Source organism: Zeus faber (genome assembly GCF_960531495.2).
Source record: "Zeus faber genome assembly, chromosome: 21".
Classification (NCBI taxonomy): Eukaryota; Metazoa; Chordata; class Actinopteri; order Zeiformes; family Zeidae; genus Zeus; species Zeus faber.
The window spans coordinates 10,269,936-10,287,978 of NC_137208.1; the positions used below are offsets into that span (position 1 = coordinate 10,269,936).

Consider the following 18,043-nt stretch of genomic DNA (forward strand, 5'->3'; position numbering starts at 1 on the left):
CAGACACACACACACACACATACACATACACAGGCACACACACACACACACACACACACACACACACACACACTCACACACACACACACTCACACACACACACACACACACACACACACACACACACACACACACACACACACTCACACACCTCTCTCTCCATCTTGCTCTTTTTCCATCCCTGATTTGCATTTTGGTTAACACTCTAATTGCCTCCCATTAAATACCTTGTCACTTTGATTAATTGGTGTGATACAAAAATGGAAACCAGTGGAACGTGGCAACACATAAGCAACAGTCATTGATAAGAAAAAGGAAGCGCGAAACAGAGAAATAAGTAGCAGCTCATTATTATTTTTTTTCTTTCCTCTGTTTACAACAACACATTTGAGCTGTTTTGTTTTCTTGTCTGGAGAAATGCGCAAACAAAGAGCCTCACGGCCGTGAACATGTCATCGTCTCGGGTAGAGCAACTTCTCATTTCCTCAATCCCCCCCCCCCAGGGATTTAATAAAGTGTAACCGTATCTTATCTTATCTTATCTAAGCCATTCGAATGAAGGGAAATCTGCAAGGGTGCGGATCAATTTGGATTTTCCGCATTTTCGTCATGCCCACTTATCCCTTCCGCTGTGATTCTAACGACGCGGGGTGGAAATAAATGCCAAGAACTCGTGAAACCGAGCCGGTGCTTAAGTAGCAGCCGGGGCAGTCGAGGCGGACTCGAAATAGACATAACGGCTGTCATAACGTGAATCACAAGGTGGTTTCTCAAAGAAGCTGCCGGTTTAAATCCCTAGCCAGGTGGAGGAAGGTCGAGCCCGGGAATCCTCTCGAGGAGCGCGGAGTTGCCGTGCGAGCAGGTGCGGCGGCGCGGCGTTGCGTTGCCGAAGGAGACTAAATCGTCCCCACGGCTCAACACAGGATAGAAAATGACAGCCAGAAGCGGGTGGTAGAGTGTCGTCACGAAGTCCGCCAGCTCACGGCCGTTGCGACGGAATTGATGTAACAACAGTAGGTGACACGTTTGACTTGCTGCACCTGTTTGGGAGCCTCGATGACGATGGAGGGATGAACCGTGAAGCCATACACAGCTGCAGATCCGCTGATGACGAAGTGTTCGACTCCTCCACGGACTGTCGATCTTAATATATTATAAAAAATATATATATAAATATTATAAAAAAAATATATATCTCTATTTGAAAAGACTCAACGCACGAAAGAGGCTCAATCGTTCACTATGATGGGACTGAACTCATGATTCAAGTGAGATATCCATCTGAAAACAAAAAAAGAAAATCGATTCAAAATGAGAAAAAGTATTTTTTATTTTTTTATTTTGGAAATAATAAAGAGTTTCTTGAAACAGGCTATTTACATCTTCTGCCGCGGGGGAAAACTACTTTGACAAACGCCTCCCTTTCGTATTTGCCGGTTCTCCGTATGAGGTCGTCGCGTATGATTGGCTGGATGCGGCCTTTTTTCCCTCCGACTACAGCGGCGAAGGTGATTGAGTTGATCCAGCGGCGCGGCCCGGGCGTTACCGCGCCCCGACATCCGAAATTCATCAAACCCGCCCCGCGTCTTTCCCCAGGTAAAGGCAGGTCGGGAGGAGATTTGTATTATTTAAATGAGGCGCCCGCCATGGGGAAGGGCGCGTTCTTCCCCGGCGCCTCCACGCGAAGGGAAAATGAGATTTGGCAGATTGTTTTGGACCCCGACACCTGAGCGTCATCCTCTCCCACAAACACCAAACGCCGATTTCCCGTCGCGCCGCGCGGGGGGGACGCCGGCCTCCTGGATCGAGTCGATTCTGGTTATTGTTACAAAGAGGTTGCATTTGTGTCGTCTCCGGAAGACGGCGGATTGAGATTGAAAATGGGGAGCAGCGGTTGGGGATCCCCCCCGGGGCGGTGGGCTTGGCGGGGGGGGGGGGGGGGGGGCGGCCTTGCCGTTGTTCCGCGGACCGGCGCCAGATGCGTTCAGCGGGCCCCTACACCGGCAACGGAGCTGAAGTGCCGCTTCAACTTTGTTAGCAGTTTATGCAGCAATGGGTTTTACGAGTGTTTTTCTTTCACATTTGCTCGGAATGACATTGTATCTGTCACATTGAGGTTGAGGGGTTTCCATTCTGCGCTTATCACACACACACGTACGCGCGCACACGCACGCGACACACGCATAGCTTTTTCTTATCTCACCCGTTCATATCTAGAACAAGGGAAAACACTTGACCGGCGTTGCGGCGTGCTGATAGGCTCCCCGCGACCAATCTGACACGTGCGCAGGCGGCCGACGTGTTGCCGACTTGGAAACACGTGGAAATAGCCGCGGGTGCTGTGAACTCACCGGCTTTGATAGAGCTATTTTTTACTGCCGCGTCAACATATATATATATATATATATATATATATATAAAACACCAATTTTCACACCTTAATCTCTCTCATGACCTCCCAGGTCCAACAGCGTCGGTAAGACGCTTTGACAGCACATTTTGAGGAAGAAGAAGAAGAAGAAGGATGATGGATGAAGAAGCAGACATATACTGTATATACTGTGTGTGTGTATATATATATATATATATATATTGTCAGACAAGCCATATACAGAGAATGTGGGGAAATGTCTGATAGTAGATGGGTAGAATAAACATCTGAAGTGAATACCAATCTGGAAGAGACAAAGAGAATAGAATAAGAATAAGAGATTTGACATTTTCACTAAAGGTTGGTGATCAATACACCACACCGCTACACTGACTACACCATATACACACGCAAGCACAGAGGTTATCATATGCACATGCGCACGCAGGGACACACACACACACACACACACACACACACACACACACACACACACACACACACACACACACACACGCACACACACACACACACGCACACACACACACACACACACACATACATACACACACACACACACAGACACACACACATACACCCAGTGTTCAGTCTACCAAAACTCTCATTCACACTTCAAACTGAACCTTGACCTTTAAAGATAGGAGTGTTTGAACGGGAGAGAGGTTTGGTTTGGGGCTTTTGGGAGCCATTTTTTATTGTCAAAGGTAACCTTTAGCTTGAGACGCATATGAGAGCTACACAGGATTATTGGTTCATTTGAGCGTCCCCCGCGGACTCGTGCAAACTACTTTTACTGTTCTCCTGGTGTTCCACGGTGCATCCCAGAATGTAATGAGTGGATATTGTCTCTCTATGTCAGAGGGGCACGGTGGAGGCGTTATAAGGGAAGGAAGTTGTAATCAAAATGGAATTACCGTCTGATATTAATGGAGTCGACGCGCCCTTGCCTCCCCTTGCGCATGCTGGTCCTTCGTATACGCCGGGCCCTATTCAACCGGCGGCCCTGGGGGCAAAATGTGGCCTCTTGCATCAGTGTGGATTGACGCGGATAACTGAAAAAAAAAAAGAGCGCCGAAAAAACTGGACCGTGGCTCCAAAACGAAATTCGACTAAATGTCCTCCAATAAAAACAGGCAAATTTCCCCACTGGGTTCCACCCACTGGCGTCCCAACACATCATTACTTGCTGACTAACTTTCTATTACAGTCTGGCATGTATCGAGTGTTATGCGTCTCGTAAACACTGGACCAAAGAGGGAGAAGTTATGATAATGGTAATTTCGCAAAGTTACAAAATGCTTCATATTCATAGTCAGATCAATGTGAGAAAGACCTGATAACAGGCTGAAAGTCGTTCAACAAACACGGGATATAACAAACACGACAGGCCGCGCAGTGTAATCGATTTGCGGGATAATGCGCGGACACGCCCAAAACACACGTCGTAAAAACCACCGCGTTCAGGGCCATTATCCCCGGTCCCTGTCACATCTGTTGTCTATTAATCAGCCGCCAGTTAGCTCGTCAAAAGGCAGATTGGACGGAGGAGCAACAGCAGGTAAACTCGCTGCCAGGTGTAGCCGTCGCACGCCGCCTCCCGCTCGCCACCACGTCCGCCCTGATTGGAGATTAATGTCTCCATCTGGGCCTCGTTTCAGTTCCGCACCGCCGCCGAACTTTGTCCTTCGCCTTCTTCGGCGCCGTCAGCGGGGGACCCGTTCCGCGACCCCCCCCCCCCGATCGCCGGACGCCGCGCCCCGCACGGGGGAGCCGCCCCCCCGGAAACTCACCGGATAACCCCTTTTTAAAAGTCGCGATTGGAGAATTACTCGAATCCGCTCTTCTGCCGAGTCCTTTCCGACGCAGTCTCACAAACGCATCGACGCTGGAGGGCGAAGTGATTTGATTTTTTTAACGCGGCCGATTGGATCTCGAACCCTTCTTTCGAAAGTCGGTGCCTCTTCTTCCTGGTCCTGCGCGGCGTGTTTGGGTGCATGTCGCAGAGTGCCGGTGAGGAGAGACACCCCGACACTCTCTGACGTCCAAAAAAAATCAATCCAGAGAATCAATCCGGGCGGGAAGTGATAGATTGAAAATGAACTTGACAGCCATGGACGGGCCGTCGTAATTGGTCCAACCAAGCGTCAGAGTGCACTGTCGAGAGGTCCTGAAGGTGTGTGTGTGTGTGTGTGTGTGTGTGTGTGTGTTTGTGTGTGTGTGTGTGTGTGTGTGTGTGTATGCGCGTGTGTGTGTGTGCGTGTGTGTGTGCGTGTGTGTGTGCGTGCGTGTGTGCATGTGCGTGCTTGTGTGTGTTCACATCGATGAAGACTATTGACACTTGTCAGGAAGATGTCTGAGACAAGACCACAGTTCCTCCAACCGTCCCCTGTAGATACAACCCTTCGATAGCCCGTCCGCCGCGGAGCAATTCCTCTGCCGCCTTTTTTTTTCCTTCAGGGCCAACTCAGCCGAAGAGCATTTTCCTTTAATTTGAACTGATTTTTATTGGATCTCTAACTGCGGCAGCAGCCCTGGCGAGTTTGCTACCAAATGAGTGTTCTATGAGGCAGAAGGTGGGTGCATATGTTTCAGGCATTTTCTCTTGGCCGAGCTTGCTCCGACTGCTGCGTCGTGTTGGACGGAGGAAACCTCTGAACAACTTGCCAACGTTTATGCCTTCTCTGTTGACTGATCTAACTTACAAAACAATAGGAGAAGAAAATCGAGCCACAAAACCACCAACCGAAGCAGAAAAAGAAAAAAAAACAAGCTTCTTGGATGACATAAAAAATTAACCGGTTGACCATACTGGTCCTTAAATTTCATTTATTTGAAGTCATAGAGCGACTCCAAAATTAAAAATAAAACAATACCCCGTGTCCCTCCTCCCAGGTGAACGCGCGAGACTTCTCCAAAACCGGCCATGACGAGGCGGGGGTGGAGGCCATCAGACGGGACCCCATCGTGGTCCAGGTTCTCCGGCGAACCCCCACCGGCGCCCTGGCCACGGTCCACTGCAACCCTGGCGCCGTGCCGCAGGAAGTGTGCGTGGCGGACGTGTGCACGCAGACAGACATCACCTTCGAGCACATCATGGCGCTGGCCAAGCTCCGGCCGGCGACCCCACCCGTCCCAGACATCTGCCCCTTCCTTCTGTCCGACAGGTGGGTGCACAGCGCCCGGCCGCGACGGGGGGCTCCGCGGTGGAAGGGCCTCGGGGGCTCGGCTGCCCGCGCCCCTGTCGCTAAGCCCCGGCACATTTCACATCTGTTATTCAATAACTAATTCCATGCACATTAACGCGGAATCACAGGCAGGGAGATTGCATTGTGTTAAGTACGTGAAACCTCCCGCACCATATTTATTCCGCCCAGCTGGATATTATCTGCCTTAAATGTCGAGGTAAATTGGAAAAATGAAAAAATAAAAAATTAAATAAAAGATCATTTTATTTTTCGCAGCCTCAAATGAATCCCAGAGGCGACCCTACCGTTCTGTCTCTCCTTGTTGCAGCGGTGAAGCTATCTTATCACGGATCGCACCGCCACCCCGACCCCCCCAACATGGCTAACTAGTGTATACCTCTAATGTCATTATGTGGAGGGAAAACCTGCATGAAATAATTGCTTCGCTGTGCGACATCTATTTTCTTTAATGGGAGACTTTGCCAGGCGATTAAAAGCCAATGGGCTGATAGAATAGGCAGTCTGGCGCTCGATCCGCTCTCCGGCTATTTATAGGCCTTTACTGGCCGGCAAATGGGATCCCTTGCCGTATAAATCCACAAATCAGCCCTTCCCCTGTTCCTGATAATGTAAAAGCAGCTGCTTGGGCATCGCTTGGCACAGGGAAGGCCGGTGCCCAGGAATTGTTGTCCGGCTCTCTCTACAGCAATGCCCTTTTTATTTTTTTTATTATTATTATTATTATTATTATTATTATTATTATTATTATTATTATTATTCTTTCAAGTATGTATCTGACAACAGTTTCTTCCCAAAAACGAGATCTGCAGTTGGAAGGCAACCGATTCAATCGTACAATGGGTAACTTTTCCTAACAAATCAACCAAATACGATAAATCTTTAAATCAGTTTTGCCTGCTTGTGTGCCTTGAATGTTATTTGTCCTCTTCCCAGTATTTAGTGTTTCAGTATCAGTGTTATTGCACAACATTTGATTTATACCTCGCTGAATTCAAGACAAATTAAATTGGCCTCGGGTCGCGCCTCCACTCCGGAGACGCGGCGGTGAAAACCCATTACAAACACACCCTAAATCTAAAGCTGACTCTATCCTCTCTCTCTCTCTCTCTCTCTCTCTCTCTCTCTCCAGCTGCCATTCCATTCACACAATGGAACACGAGTTCTACGAGTGTCCAGAGTATCTCTCTAACACCCCGGCGGAGGCGGAGCGGACAGACGACTACGAGTACGAGGTAGATCTGCTTAAATCTCCTTTTCCCCCCGGACCCCCCTGGGAAAAAATAATGCTTGGGAATATATTTAGCGCCTCATCCACTTTCAGGTCGATTCCCAATACAAACTTAAAGAGCGCTGTTAGAGGAGCGTCCCTGAAGAGGTTCATCTTTTCCAAGGAGTCTCTCCTCTCCCACGGAAACATTTCACGACACAATCTTTTCCTGTATTCTTCATTTTTATTTTATTTTTTCCTCATTCGATGGCATTGATAGTACAGTGGGCCATTTTTTTTTTCTCACTTCCGGACATGAGGTCCAGTAGACGCTGAAAAATAAATAAATAAATAAATAAATAAATTTAATTACTTGAAAAGTGGGACCGAGGTCGGTACAAACTTCTTCTCGTCACGTTGTGCGGCGCGGCGCGGCGGCGGCCCTTTCCTCGCACCGCCGCTAAGACTGGACCAAAGCCCGCACCCGTGAAATTGTCAGAGCGTCTTCGCTCATTCTTCTCCCGTGTCCTTCAGAAATAAGAGGGAGCCCCTGACGGCCACTTCACTGTGAATGGAAACCGTCAACGAGTTCGGCATTGAGCAACTGAGCATTCAGAGCTAATGGACAATCCCTAGTGGAGTGCAACACGCTAACAAAAAAACAGAATTGAGTATTTTTGGAGTATTGATTCAAATATGGTTCTGTGTAAAGCATGGAAACTTGCCTATTGATCAAAACGAATGAATCACCGGGTTTTGCTAAGAATGGATTTCAAGGTAGAATTAGCTGTACTGCAGAGCGGCACGATCTCGCCTGAAAATGGCATGCAACATATTCCATCTGCTCAATAGGATTTGCGGTGTGTTACGGCTGGTTGGGATCATCAGGCAAAGAAGGGACTTGCTTTAAGTGCAATGTCTTCTTTCAAAAGCCGTCTTTGGTTAGAAACAACACGCACTGTCTTATTTTCAATGCACAAAAGGATAAAATGTTATTTCCCATTAATAAGTCGTGCACATAACTGCCTGTAGTTCCGTTGTCCAAAACAATATTTTTTCCTGTATCTTTCTCGCATCCAATAGCAACCACTTATGTGCTTTACTATACCCACGGTGCCTGCGGGATGGATTTTTTTTTTTTTTTCTAATGTGGTGTTTGTAATAACGACTAAGGAGAAAAGACGACCTAGGTACTCATCAGAGAAGATGAGTTATTGCTCGCCTTACCCCGAAAAGGGGGGGTGGAATCAATATCTCGCAAATCCCATAAATGTAGTCCATGACAAAGCTCTCAAAGTGGCTTTATTGACAAGCCCCCTTGTTTTTGGTGAAATATTACCCTGCCAACATTTGAATCACAAAGGAAATGAGCCTGGTGCCTCCCGCAGCTCATTCTCCTGCAGCTAAACGCTTTATTGAGTGTATTTACAATGCGGTGGTGTTTGTATAAAACCAGCAGTTCAGGGAGAATTATATGTTTACCACCTTCTCAGCTCCATAAGAAAGAGCAATGTGGTGAGCGACTCATCCAAATAGTATATTATCAGGATGATACAATCTTTTTTTTTTTTTTTTTAAGAGCACAGGTTGACACTTTTAAAGGATAGCTTATCTTTTTTTCCCAACCTGCAGCAGAGTGGTAAGTTTCTCAACGGTAAAGTGTTGAGCGCGGCTGTGCGGCGAACAGTTCTAAAGCATCGGAACCAACATTTTGGGGTTAAGGCCTGGTTCGAAAAATAGCTAAACCGATCCTTTTTCTATCGTAACCTTTTCCATTAAAACCCAGCGACACAAACACATGGATGGTTTTTAAGGACAAAATGCCAAAGAGGAATGCACCAACTCAAATGGCCTGCGAATCGTACAACTTCATGTGCTTGCTGGGACTCCAAGAAGAACCGATGGGAATGTGATGTGTCCATGCAGAGCACCATAGATGTGTGAAATTGTGCTCTTACAAGTGTGTGTGTGAGTGTGTGTGTGTGTGTGTGTGTGCGTGTGCGTGCGTTTCCTTCAATATCCTATTATGCATGCGATTCCAATTTTTTGGGGGGGGCTGGTGGCGGGTGGTGGGGTCAAGGTTCTGGTGATGTCTGGCATTCACCACTGTCACTGGCTCTTCCTGGTTCAGTGAACTGCAGTAGTCTGGGTCATTAATATTCCTTGGCTGCCAGCTGTGGCCTATCCCGAAGTCATCTCAATAAATAACAAAAAAAAAAAGGATAGTCACGTGTGCGTGTGCGTGTGTGTGTGTGTGTGTGTGTGTGTGTGTGTGTGTGCGTGTGTGTGTATGTGTGTGCGTGTGGGTGGTGGTGGTACACACAGAGACGGGCGTTCTCCACTTACCTCTGCTCGTCCAAAAGGGGCGTTTTCCCCAGACTGGTTTAGGCTTGGACACACGCACCTTACCTCAAACTATTTTCAAGGAGCGCATTGAATCGTGTCCTTCCGAAGCCGATGCATTGGTTGAAAATTGATTTAGTTGTCACGTACGAAGATGAAATCACTGTTCTGTCAGGACGCTGCTGAAACGCGAACCGCCTCCATGAGTATCGGCAGAAACGTGCTCTTTCATCCGGCCGTGACGTCCGGCGAACGTGACCCACTTTTGCCCATTTAATATCGCGGGGAAATTGGTAATAGACCTCCCCAAATGATGACATGTGAGCCTAATTCACGTCCACATCAACAATGGAACGTTTCCCCATTACTATACACGATGATGAATTGGGACCCTCCGAAGTGTCTCCAAATTAATGAGAGAGCATAACCCGGTCATCACTTATCGGCTCCCCCCGGATCACGGCTCCGGCGCGGCGCTCCGCTGACGGACGAGCTTCCGTAATCCACATCACGGAATCTCACTCAGACCCTTCGATGTTCTTGGACGGCGCGGGGTTAATGCTATCTCGTCTTATTTCCCGGCCGGCGCGTCACGTCGGCGAGGTCCAGATGAGCGCACGATATCACATTAAAACATCACTCGGAAACACCAACCTTTGAAGGTCAACGCCGTCTGCATAGGGGGTTAAATGCCATTGAAATAATTACTTCCCCTGTCAGTCTCGGCAAGTGAGGGGCGAAAAAATATTGCTGGAGAAATTGGAACTAGAGCTTAATTAGTGCACCCTCAACCCCCATTCTACCCCACGCCCCTAAACAGCCCCCGTCCCGCCTTCTGTGACTTCACAGGGGTGTGAAATGGATTTGGCCAAGTGGGGTTAATAAAGATTACCCCCAGCGTTATCTTCATGCAATTACCTTTTAAACACAGTAGAGATCAAAAAGGCGGCAATCGCGAGTCAGTGAATTTAGAGAGATTATCTGTGTGTGTGTGTGTGTGTGTGTGTGCGTGCATGCGTATGCCATCGAGGAGGCCGCCAAAGTCTAGCCCTGTGTGCCGCCGCACACCGGCCGTGCTCTCGTCTTACTGATGCACAGGACACAGTGCTGGGAATGTGTGTGCATTGTGTGTGTGTGTGTGAAGGTGCATCGGTGGCGGTCGTTAGGGGTGGGCGTCCGGGGCCTCGGCCCTCGAATGTTTTATGAACAGCCCAGGATCTAAAATACCCCCGCACGGCCGGCTCTGCGCCCCGATACCGACTGACGATACCGACTGTGCCCACAGTGATGGGGCGCCCGTGATCGGCGTCCCAAAGCAGTGTGTTTATATTTTAGATGTAGGTTATTTTATTTTTCTCCGTTTCCTTATGGAAGCAAACAAGCTCCAAGCATTAAAATAGCCCCGCACGGCTGGCGATCCCTCCCTCTCTGATGATACCGACTGTGCCACAGCGCGCCAGTTATGGGGCGCCAGTGATGTGGTGCCCGTGATCGGCGTCCCAAAGCAGTGTGTTTTTAGTTTAGATGTAGGTCATTTTATTTTACTCCGTTTCCTTATGGAAGGAAACAAGCACCATGCGTATCCGCCCCCCCCCCCGTGCGTACATTTTAAGTAGAGCAGCAAAATGGGGAGCGCCTGCTTGGGCTAAGCCCCCAATGTCTGTGCATCCTAGCAACGCCCCTGATAAGCATGCATGGTTGAATGCGCCCAGGTGTGTGTGTGCGGTACATGAGTGTTTGATGCCACAGGCTATATCAAGATATTATGCCAACAAGAATCAACACAAATGATCAGACCATCACACACACAATTTAAATTTCAAATGATGAAGGTGGGCATTGTTATGTTTTTCTTCGGCTGCGTTGCGCTCTGTCCCGCTCTCCTGTTATTGGCTTTTACGTGTGAGATGAGTTGAGGTGTGCGGTTCTAAGTTGACTGGTTGCCGCCTCGGGCCGAAAACCAGGTATTCAGCGGAGCAGCTCAGTGTGTCAAGGCTCTGAACAACTAGAACAACAAGGCTCCACCGGAAGCAACCCCACTAGAACTGTCGGATTATCATTTTATACGGGTGTGAGTATGAGTGTGCCTCAGGGTCCTGAACAGCTGCACATTCACACACTGCCAGAAAAATGTACCTGCATTTGATCATGTCACCTAATCTAGATAAAAAACTGTCCTTAAACACGTAAAAAAACTGCTAGGGTATGCTAATGACATACTGTTGTTTTTTTTTAATCCAGAAAAGCACCAATAGGTTGCATTCGTTCACAAAAGTCATGATTGTGAAAATAATAATAATAATAATCATAATAAAAATAATAATAATAATAATAATAATAATAATAATAATAATAATAATAATAATAATAATAATAATAACCGTTATTAAATTGTCAGTAAGAAACTTACTGACCCTTTAAGAAATTACAGAAAAATCAAGAAAAAGCAGGAAAGGAAAATAAATAACAAGGTTGTTTTTTTTTATGATTCGATCGGCAGAAAATTAACAACTCACTGCTCCAAGAATTGTGATCTCATGACTATGGAACCGATGTTAATTCTCTTATTGATCATCTTTCTCCTCTTTAACAATGCAGAGGAGCCAAAGTTTGGGGAGCTAGAACTTTCTGCAACAAAGCCCCCCGGTACTGTTTTCATGGTCGTTGCACCACAGGTCTAGGAGACAGCGTTTAGCAGGATCCAGTCTGGACTGGTATCCTCAAACGAATACTGTAAAGCAGCAAACCTCGGAAATGCGAAACTTCTTTCCGTGATGCGTGTCCGTGTATGTGTGTTTGCTGCAACAGGAGGTCGAGCTGTGTCGGCAGAACAGCCAGGAGAAGCTGGGCCTGACGCTGTGCTACAGAACCGATGACGAAGAAGACACGGCCATTTACGTCAGCCAGGTACGGACGGGCGTTCGCCGCTTCAACCGCAGCTTTTGTGGCGGGAGTAGCCGTTGAATATTTTGTCCACGGGTGTTGTTATGAGTATACGTTTGTATTAATACGCGTGGTTAGACTGTCGGAAAAAAAAATGGACAGTCTTGGCTCGGAATCCGAGCTGGAATTACCAAATTTGGCCAGCGGGGCGGAGCCTTGGGGCAGTGAATGCACCAGACTGTGGGAGGAGTTCGGAGGTGACAGAAAACGGTGTCAAAAATATTGATGTAATTGATGATGTTTGTAATTGATATAAATGGAAATGATTGTAGGGAGGGAGGGAGGAAGGAAGGAAAGAAGGCATTCATGCAAAGTCAGGAGGAATGAGAGAAGCCAGCCACGCATGGCCAGAGAGGAATTCAGGTTTGAAATGCCATTCGGTTCCGTGCTCCTTCCCATTCCTTCCCCCGTCTCCATGTTTTCAATTTCAGGATTTTAATTAGTCCTGAGCGACGCCCTTCTCATCTCCTGCCGAGTGTTAAATAACACATTCTTCGATCCATCCGTGCATCCATCCGTCCATCCATCCATCCCCGCTGAATACCAACGGCAAAGCGCAAACAGGGAGCGGGAGGGAATGTGTGAGAGCGAGACTTTCTTCAGCAGAACCGAGTCCATCAGACGGCAAGCTTTGTTCTAAAATGAGTTCGAAAAAAATGATACTGATTAAAAAAATAAAAAAGTGAAACCTGGGCTACAAAGCGATCCGTCTCATACGGAGACATCTGAAGATGAAAACCGAGCGTTTCCGAGATCGACGGAGCAGCTCGGGAAACGACGACTTTCGCGTTAGAAAAAAAAGGGAAACCTGCTATTGCGGCGGAAGGCGTCCGGCACTTACGACCGTATTAAATCCGTGTTTGACTGCAGGTGCAGTTTAAAATCCCATTATCTGCACAAAGGACGGATTAGACGGCCGAGGGCTGGGACGGGGATTAGGGCAAGACAGTAGCGCAAGGATTTACAGTAAACGGCGGCACAGGTTTTGTCAGGTACACGCGGCCCGTTTTAGCTTCCCTTTCAGCCCCGATTGAAAATGGAGCTTCAAACTGTGAACCCCCCCCCCCCCCCCGCCGCGTCTGTCGCTTATTTTTTCGGCCGTTTCTTCTCGGAAACCGCGCGAACAATATAAACTCATGGCGCAAAAAAACAAAAAAACAAACCAACAGCAACACCTGCTCGCCGAGCCGCGGCAGAATGTCAAAACAACCACCTACCGACAGAAAACATCTATTTTCGTGCCTCTGATGAAAGGATAAAAATGCAAATTTGCCTCATTAAAATGTATTTATGTGTAATGTTTTCTGCAACTGTGAGAAGAGGAATCTTTTCCCCTTCCTTCACTTTTTTTTTGAGTCTCCTCGGCGCGCGGCTCGTTCTCTTGATCTTCACGGCGGGAACAACAAAGCCCATGAAATAATTGTCGGGGAGTGGCGGCGGCGGTGGCGGTGGCGACGCCCGAATTGAAGTTCCACGGCGGCTTATATGCATATCCTGCGGGATCCATTTTGGAGAATAATATGGTGATTCTATTCAAATAAGGGAGTCTCAACAAGTTTCTGGCGTAAAAAAAACCAAAACAAAACAAAACAAAACATGAGTGACTCCTAATGGCTCTGGTTTGTTGTTTTCTCCCGCCTCCCCACATCTGCTAATATATCTGAGGGAAGGCTCGTAAAGTAAGAATTCGCTGCGCGAATAACACTACTGGAAGGCGGCTGACACGCGGCGGCGGTGGCGGGCGCGTCAACATCATGGATCGCAGCGCCACATAATAAAGCCCCTCCGCTCATGAATGTGTGATATGAATTTCCGTCATATTTGGCATTCTGCTTCATCTCCCGTTGATCTGCAGCGGCTGAGTGTCCTGGCGGCCGGGAGGCAATATTGTTTTATCTTGATTTGATCTCCAAGGTATTGGGTGCAATCTGTGTGACTGTGCCGTTTTCGTTTTTTTATTTTTATTTTCATCTTCACCCCCAATCCCCGACCCCCAACCCCCTCCCCCCCGCCACACACCCCCAATCGATGTTTACATGGTTATTAAACCGTAAAGTGGGTTTCGCGATCCCTGAACAATTTTAATCTTTTGGAACCCCCAACCCCCCACCCACCATTTTCGAAAGCATATTGGAAAACAAAGAAAAGTTTCTCCTTCTCCACCGAACAACCGCGTCACTCGGTCCGTAGGTGGAGAATAAAACTGATGGCAAAAAATAAATAAACAAACAAATAACGCCATCAGCGCTGATTTCAGTGTGATTTTTATGCGTCTTCAGGTGGAGCCCAACAGCATAGCGGCAAGAGACGGTCGCATCAAGGAGGGGGATCGCATCCTGCAGGTAGCCTCCTCCCGTTTAACCTTCAATCTCATTCCACCCGAAGCCACACCGCGCGCACACGTACAGTACAACACATCCTCAGAAAATCATATCCCCATATCGTCACATCAGAGACGTCCGACGCGGCCACGTCGACGCAAATCTCACACGTCAATTGGATGTATCTCAGTTGCTTACAGACAGTCCACGGCAAATTCTGAACTCGTCATTTAAGCGGATAATTATGAATTATGAAGGTGGATTATGACTTTTAACATGAAAGAACAACAACGGAATACGATTTGGTACGGTGAAAATATATCGACTTTCTGAATATTTGCAAACTACTGACTAAGGGTATTCAGTATCGACGTGCCAGCCCGATCTGGTCATAGCAGGAATGGTACTTGTAAAATAACCGGGATTAACCTTTTCCCTCAGTGGTTGGCATGTTCCTCCGCCGTTCCTCCGTTTAAACGGCTCTCAAAACCTCAAGGCAGTTTTTTCTTTTTTAACGCTGCAAAAACGAGACTGAAAGCAGCTGGCGACGTGCGATAATGCGGCGCTGGAGCGGCACGGTCTGCCGAGGTCATTGTCAAAATGTGATGTTTATGGGAAAAAATAAAATAAAAATGATTGGTCAACATTTTGATGAATTGATTGACAAATCGATTGTTTCCTACTTGCTGATAATGAGCTTCGGGAAATTGGCGACAGAAATCCACAATCTCTACTCGACCTGCTTCTACTCTACATCTACTCTACCTGCCTCTACTCTACCTCCACATCTAATCTACCCGTCTCTAGTCTACCTCTACTCTACCTGCCTCTATGCTACCTCTACTCTACCTGCTTCCACTCGACCTACCTCTACTCTGACTCTACTCTACCTCCACATCCAATCTACCCGCCTCTGCTCTAGCTCTACTCTACCTGCCACTACTCTACCTCTACTCTACCCACCTGTACTCTACCTGCCTCTACTCTACCTCCACATCTAATCTACCCACCTCTACTCTACCTCTACTCTACCTCTACTCTACCCTTCTGTATTCTACCTGCCTCTACTCTACCTGCCTCTACTCTACCTCCACATCTAATCTACCCATCTCTAGTCTACCTCTACTCTACCTGCCTCTATGCTACCTCTACTCTACCTGCTTCCACTCGACCTACCTCTACTCTGACTCTACTCTACCTCCACATCCAATCTACCCGCCTCTGCTCTAGCTCTACTCTACCTGCCACTACTCTACCTCTACTCTACCCACCTGTACTCTACCTGCCTCTACTCTACCTCCACATCTAATCTACCCGCCTCTACTCTACCTCTACTCTACCCGTCTGTACTCTACCTGCCTCTACTCTAACTGCCTCTACTCTACAGCTACCTCTAATCTTCCCTCCTCAACTCTACGTCTACATCTACCTCAAATCTACCTGCCTCTATTCTACCTCTACATCTACCTCTAATCTACCTGCCTCTACTCTACCTCTGCATCTTCCTCTAATCTTCCCTCCTCAACTCTATGTCTACATCTACCTCTAATCTACCTGCCTCTATTCTACCTGCCTCTACCCTAACTCTACCTGCCTCAATTCTACCTGCCTCTACCCTAACTCTACCTGCCTCAATTCTACCTGCCTCTATTCTACCTGCCTCTACCCTAACTCTACCTGCCCCTATTCTACCTGTAATCTACCTGACTCTACTCTACCTCTGCTCGAGGCGCCTCTCCTTTGCCTCTACATTGTCTCATAGGCACCGATATGTGAAATCAGTCATGACGGGACTATGTTGCAGCCAGCAGCAAACACGTGGCGCTGAAACGCCGCCGTGAAACCAACCCTTAGGAAACAAATTGGCTTGCAATAGGTTTTCTGCGGGCGGGCTCCATCTTCCCTTTTTTTGACAGATAATTCCTACGAATAAACACATCCTAAGCACGCAAAAAAAAAAAAAACACACCGGAAATATCAAGGAAGGGCTGCTCCTCTTTGTCTATTTCTAAACTTTCTTTTGAGTTTGGCTCCCGAGAGCTTGCACTCAACAGACCAACTCGCACGCCGTATCTCCCTCGCTAATCACTCATTTACACGGGGTAATTGCTGACTTCCCCTTTTCTTTTCACGCACATACAAAAACATGGTTTTCAAGACAAGACATTTCGAGGCCTTTTAAGTGACTTTTCGGGCGGGGGTGGAGGAGGCGGGTGGAGGGGTAGCCAGGCTGCTTTTGTCTCCAGTCTGGGGGAGCGTATGCATATTTAATTGCCACACTTATCCAGGGGAATGAAAGTCTTTAGTGCCTGCACTACATCATCTCCGGCACCCCTCCGTTGCTTTATCCGCCACTTTCCCCGCCTTCTTCTTCCTCCTCTTCCTTTCTGTCGCTGGATCTCTACATCAATTTCTATGCATTTAGATAAATCTGTCTGTAAAGTCTCTCCCCTTTAATCTCTGTCTCGTGCGGACGCGGACGCGGATGCGGACACACGCACGCACGCACGCACGCACGCACGCACGCACGCACGCACGCACGCACGCACGCACGCACGCACGCACGCACGCACACACACACACACACACACATACACACACACTATTTCTTTCACTCTCGCTCACTCTCTCTGCACTGGGAGTTTCCAGATAGGTCAAAAGCTTTCTTTCTTTCTTTCTTTCTTTCTTTCTTCCTTCCTTTTCTTTCCTTTCTTTCCTTTTTCAGGGTCTTCAAATCCATGTCAAACACACAAAATACACATTTGCAGATTGGATGTTTTCTAGGGGTGGATTGTGGGGTTGAGTTTCATTTATTCTATTTTTTTTTTTTTTTCATATTTGTGCCTCTTGTCCCCGCCCCCAACAGCCATCATCATCCCATATTATACAAGAACATATAACAGTTCATACCTTTGAGCAAGTGTTAAAAGTAAGTGAATCCTTGAGTTTCAAATTTGAAAACCAAGTTTTTGAAGGGCAATTTTTGTTGGCTGACAAATTGATTTCCAACATAGAAGAAGAAGCAGGAACAAAACGACTATACAGGTCTCAACATGTCTGTGTATATGTTCCAAAATAACATACGCTCATGTTACTCTTAAACCCGAGAATGGAGATAACGGGTTAAAAATGACCCGGACGATTGTTTCCTTGCTTTATTTTTTAAATCGCAATAATTTAATCATCTAAAATTCCATTCTCTTTTTTTTCTTTACTGAAATAGGAATTGTTAATTAATATGTACAAACAAAACTATTTTAAGGCCTAGTCATCTTTGACTCGGCATATGCATTTGAGGGGGGTTGTGCTGCCTATGCATTCTGGGGTTAACATCAAACAGGAAAATTACAAAGTAAGACGATTCATTAAAAATATTTGTTGTTATTAACACAAATGTCCAAAGAAAAAATCGCTGAATAATCAGGTTAAATACCCGGCAGCGCAAACTGAACCAAAATTTGTATGCCTGTACATTCACTGGGTCTGAAGTAGAGGGTAAACAAACATATGTTTACCTTCACCTTCAGACTCGGTCCCCCGAAACATAAAGTTATTATCTGTAAAACCTCACCGACCATGTTCTACATCCCCCCATTCTTCTCGTCTCCCGCTGACTAGTGCCTGTTTCCCA

General features: G+C 47.2%; 1 protein-coding gene across 1 annotated transcript in view; it reads left to right on the forward strand.

Annotated features, from left to right (window-relative positions):
- Positions 1-18,043, forward strand: part of pdzrn4 (PDZ domain containing ring finger 4) — a gene marked incomplete at both ends in the record, with an annotated part of 42,396 nt that overhangs the window by 17,217 nt on the left and 7,136 nt on the right. Inside the window, 4 exons of the mRNA XM_080022728.1 lie at positions 5,285-5,556; positions 6,728-6,830; positions 11,957-12,055; positions 14,371-14,433. Of these exons, the coding sequence (XP_079878854.1) occupies positions 5,285-5,556; positions 6,728-6,830; positions 11,957-12,055; positions 14,371-14,433 (537 nt within the window). The remainder of the gene's footprint in view (positions 1-5,284; positions 5,557-6,727; positions 6,831-11,956; positions 12,056-14,370; positions 14,434-18,043) is intronic.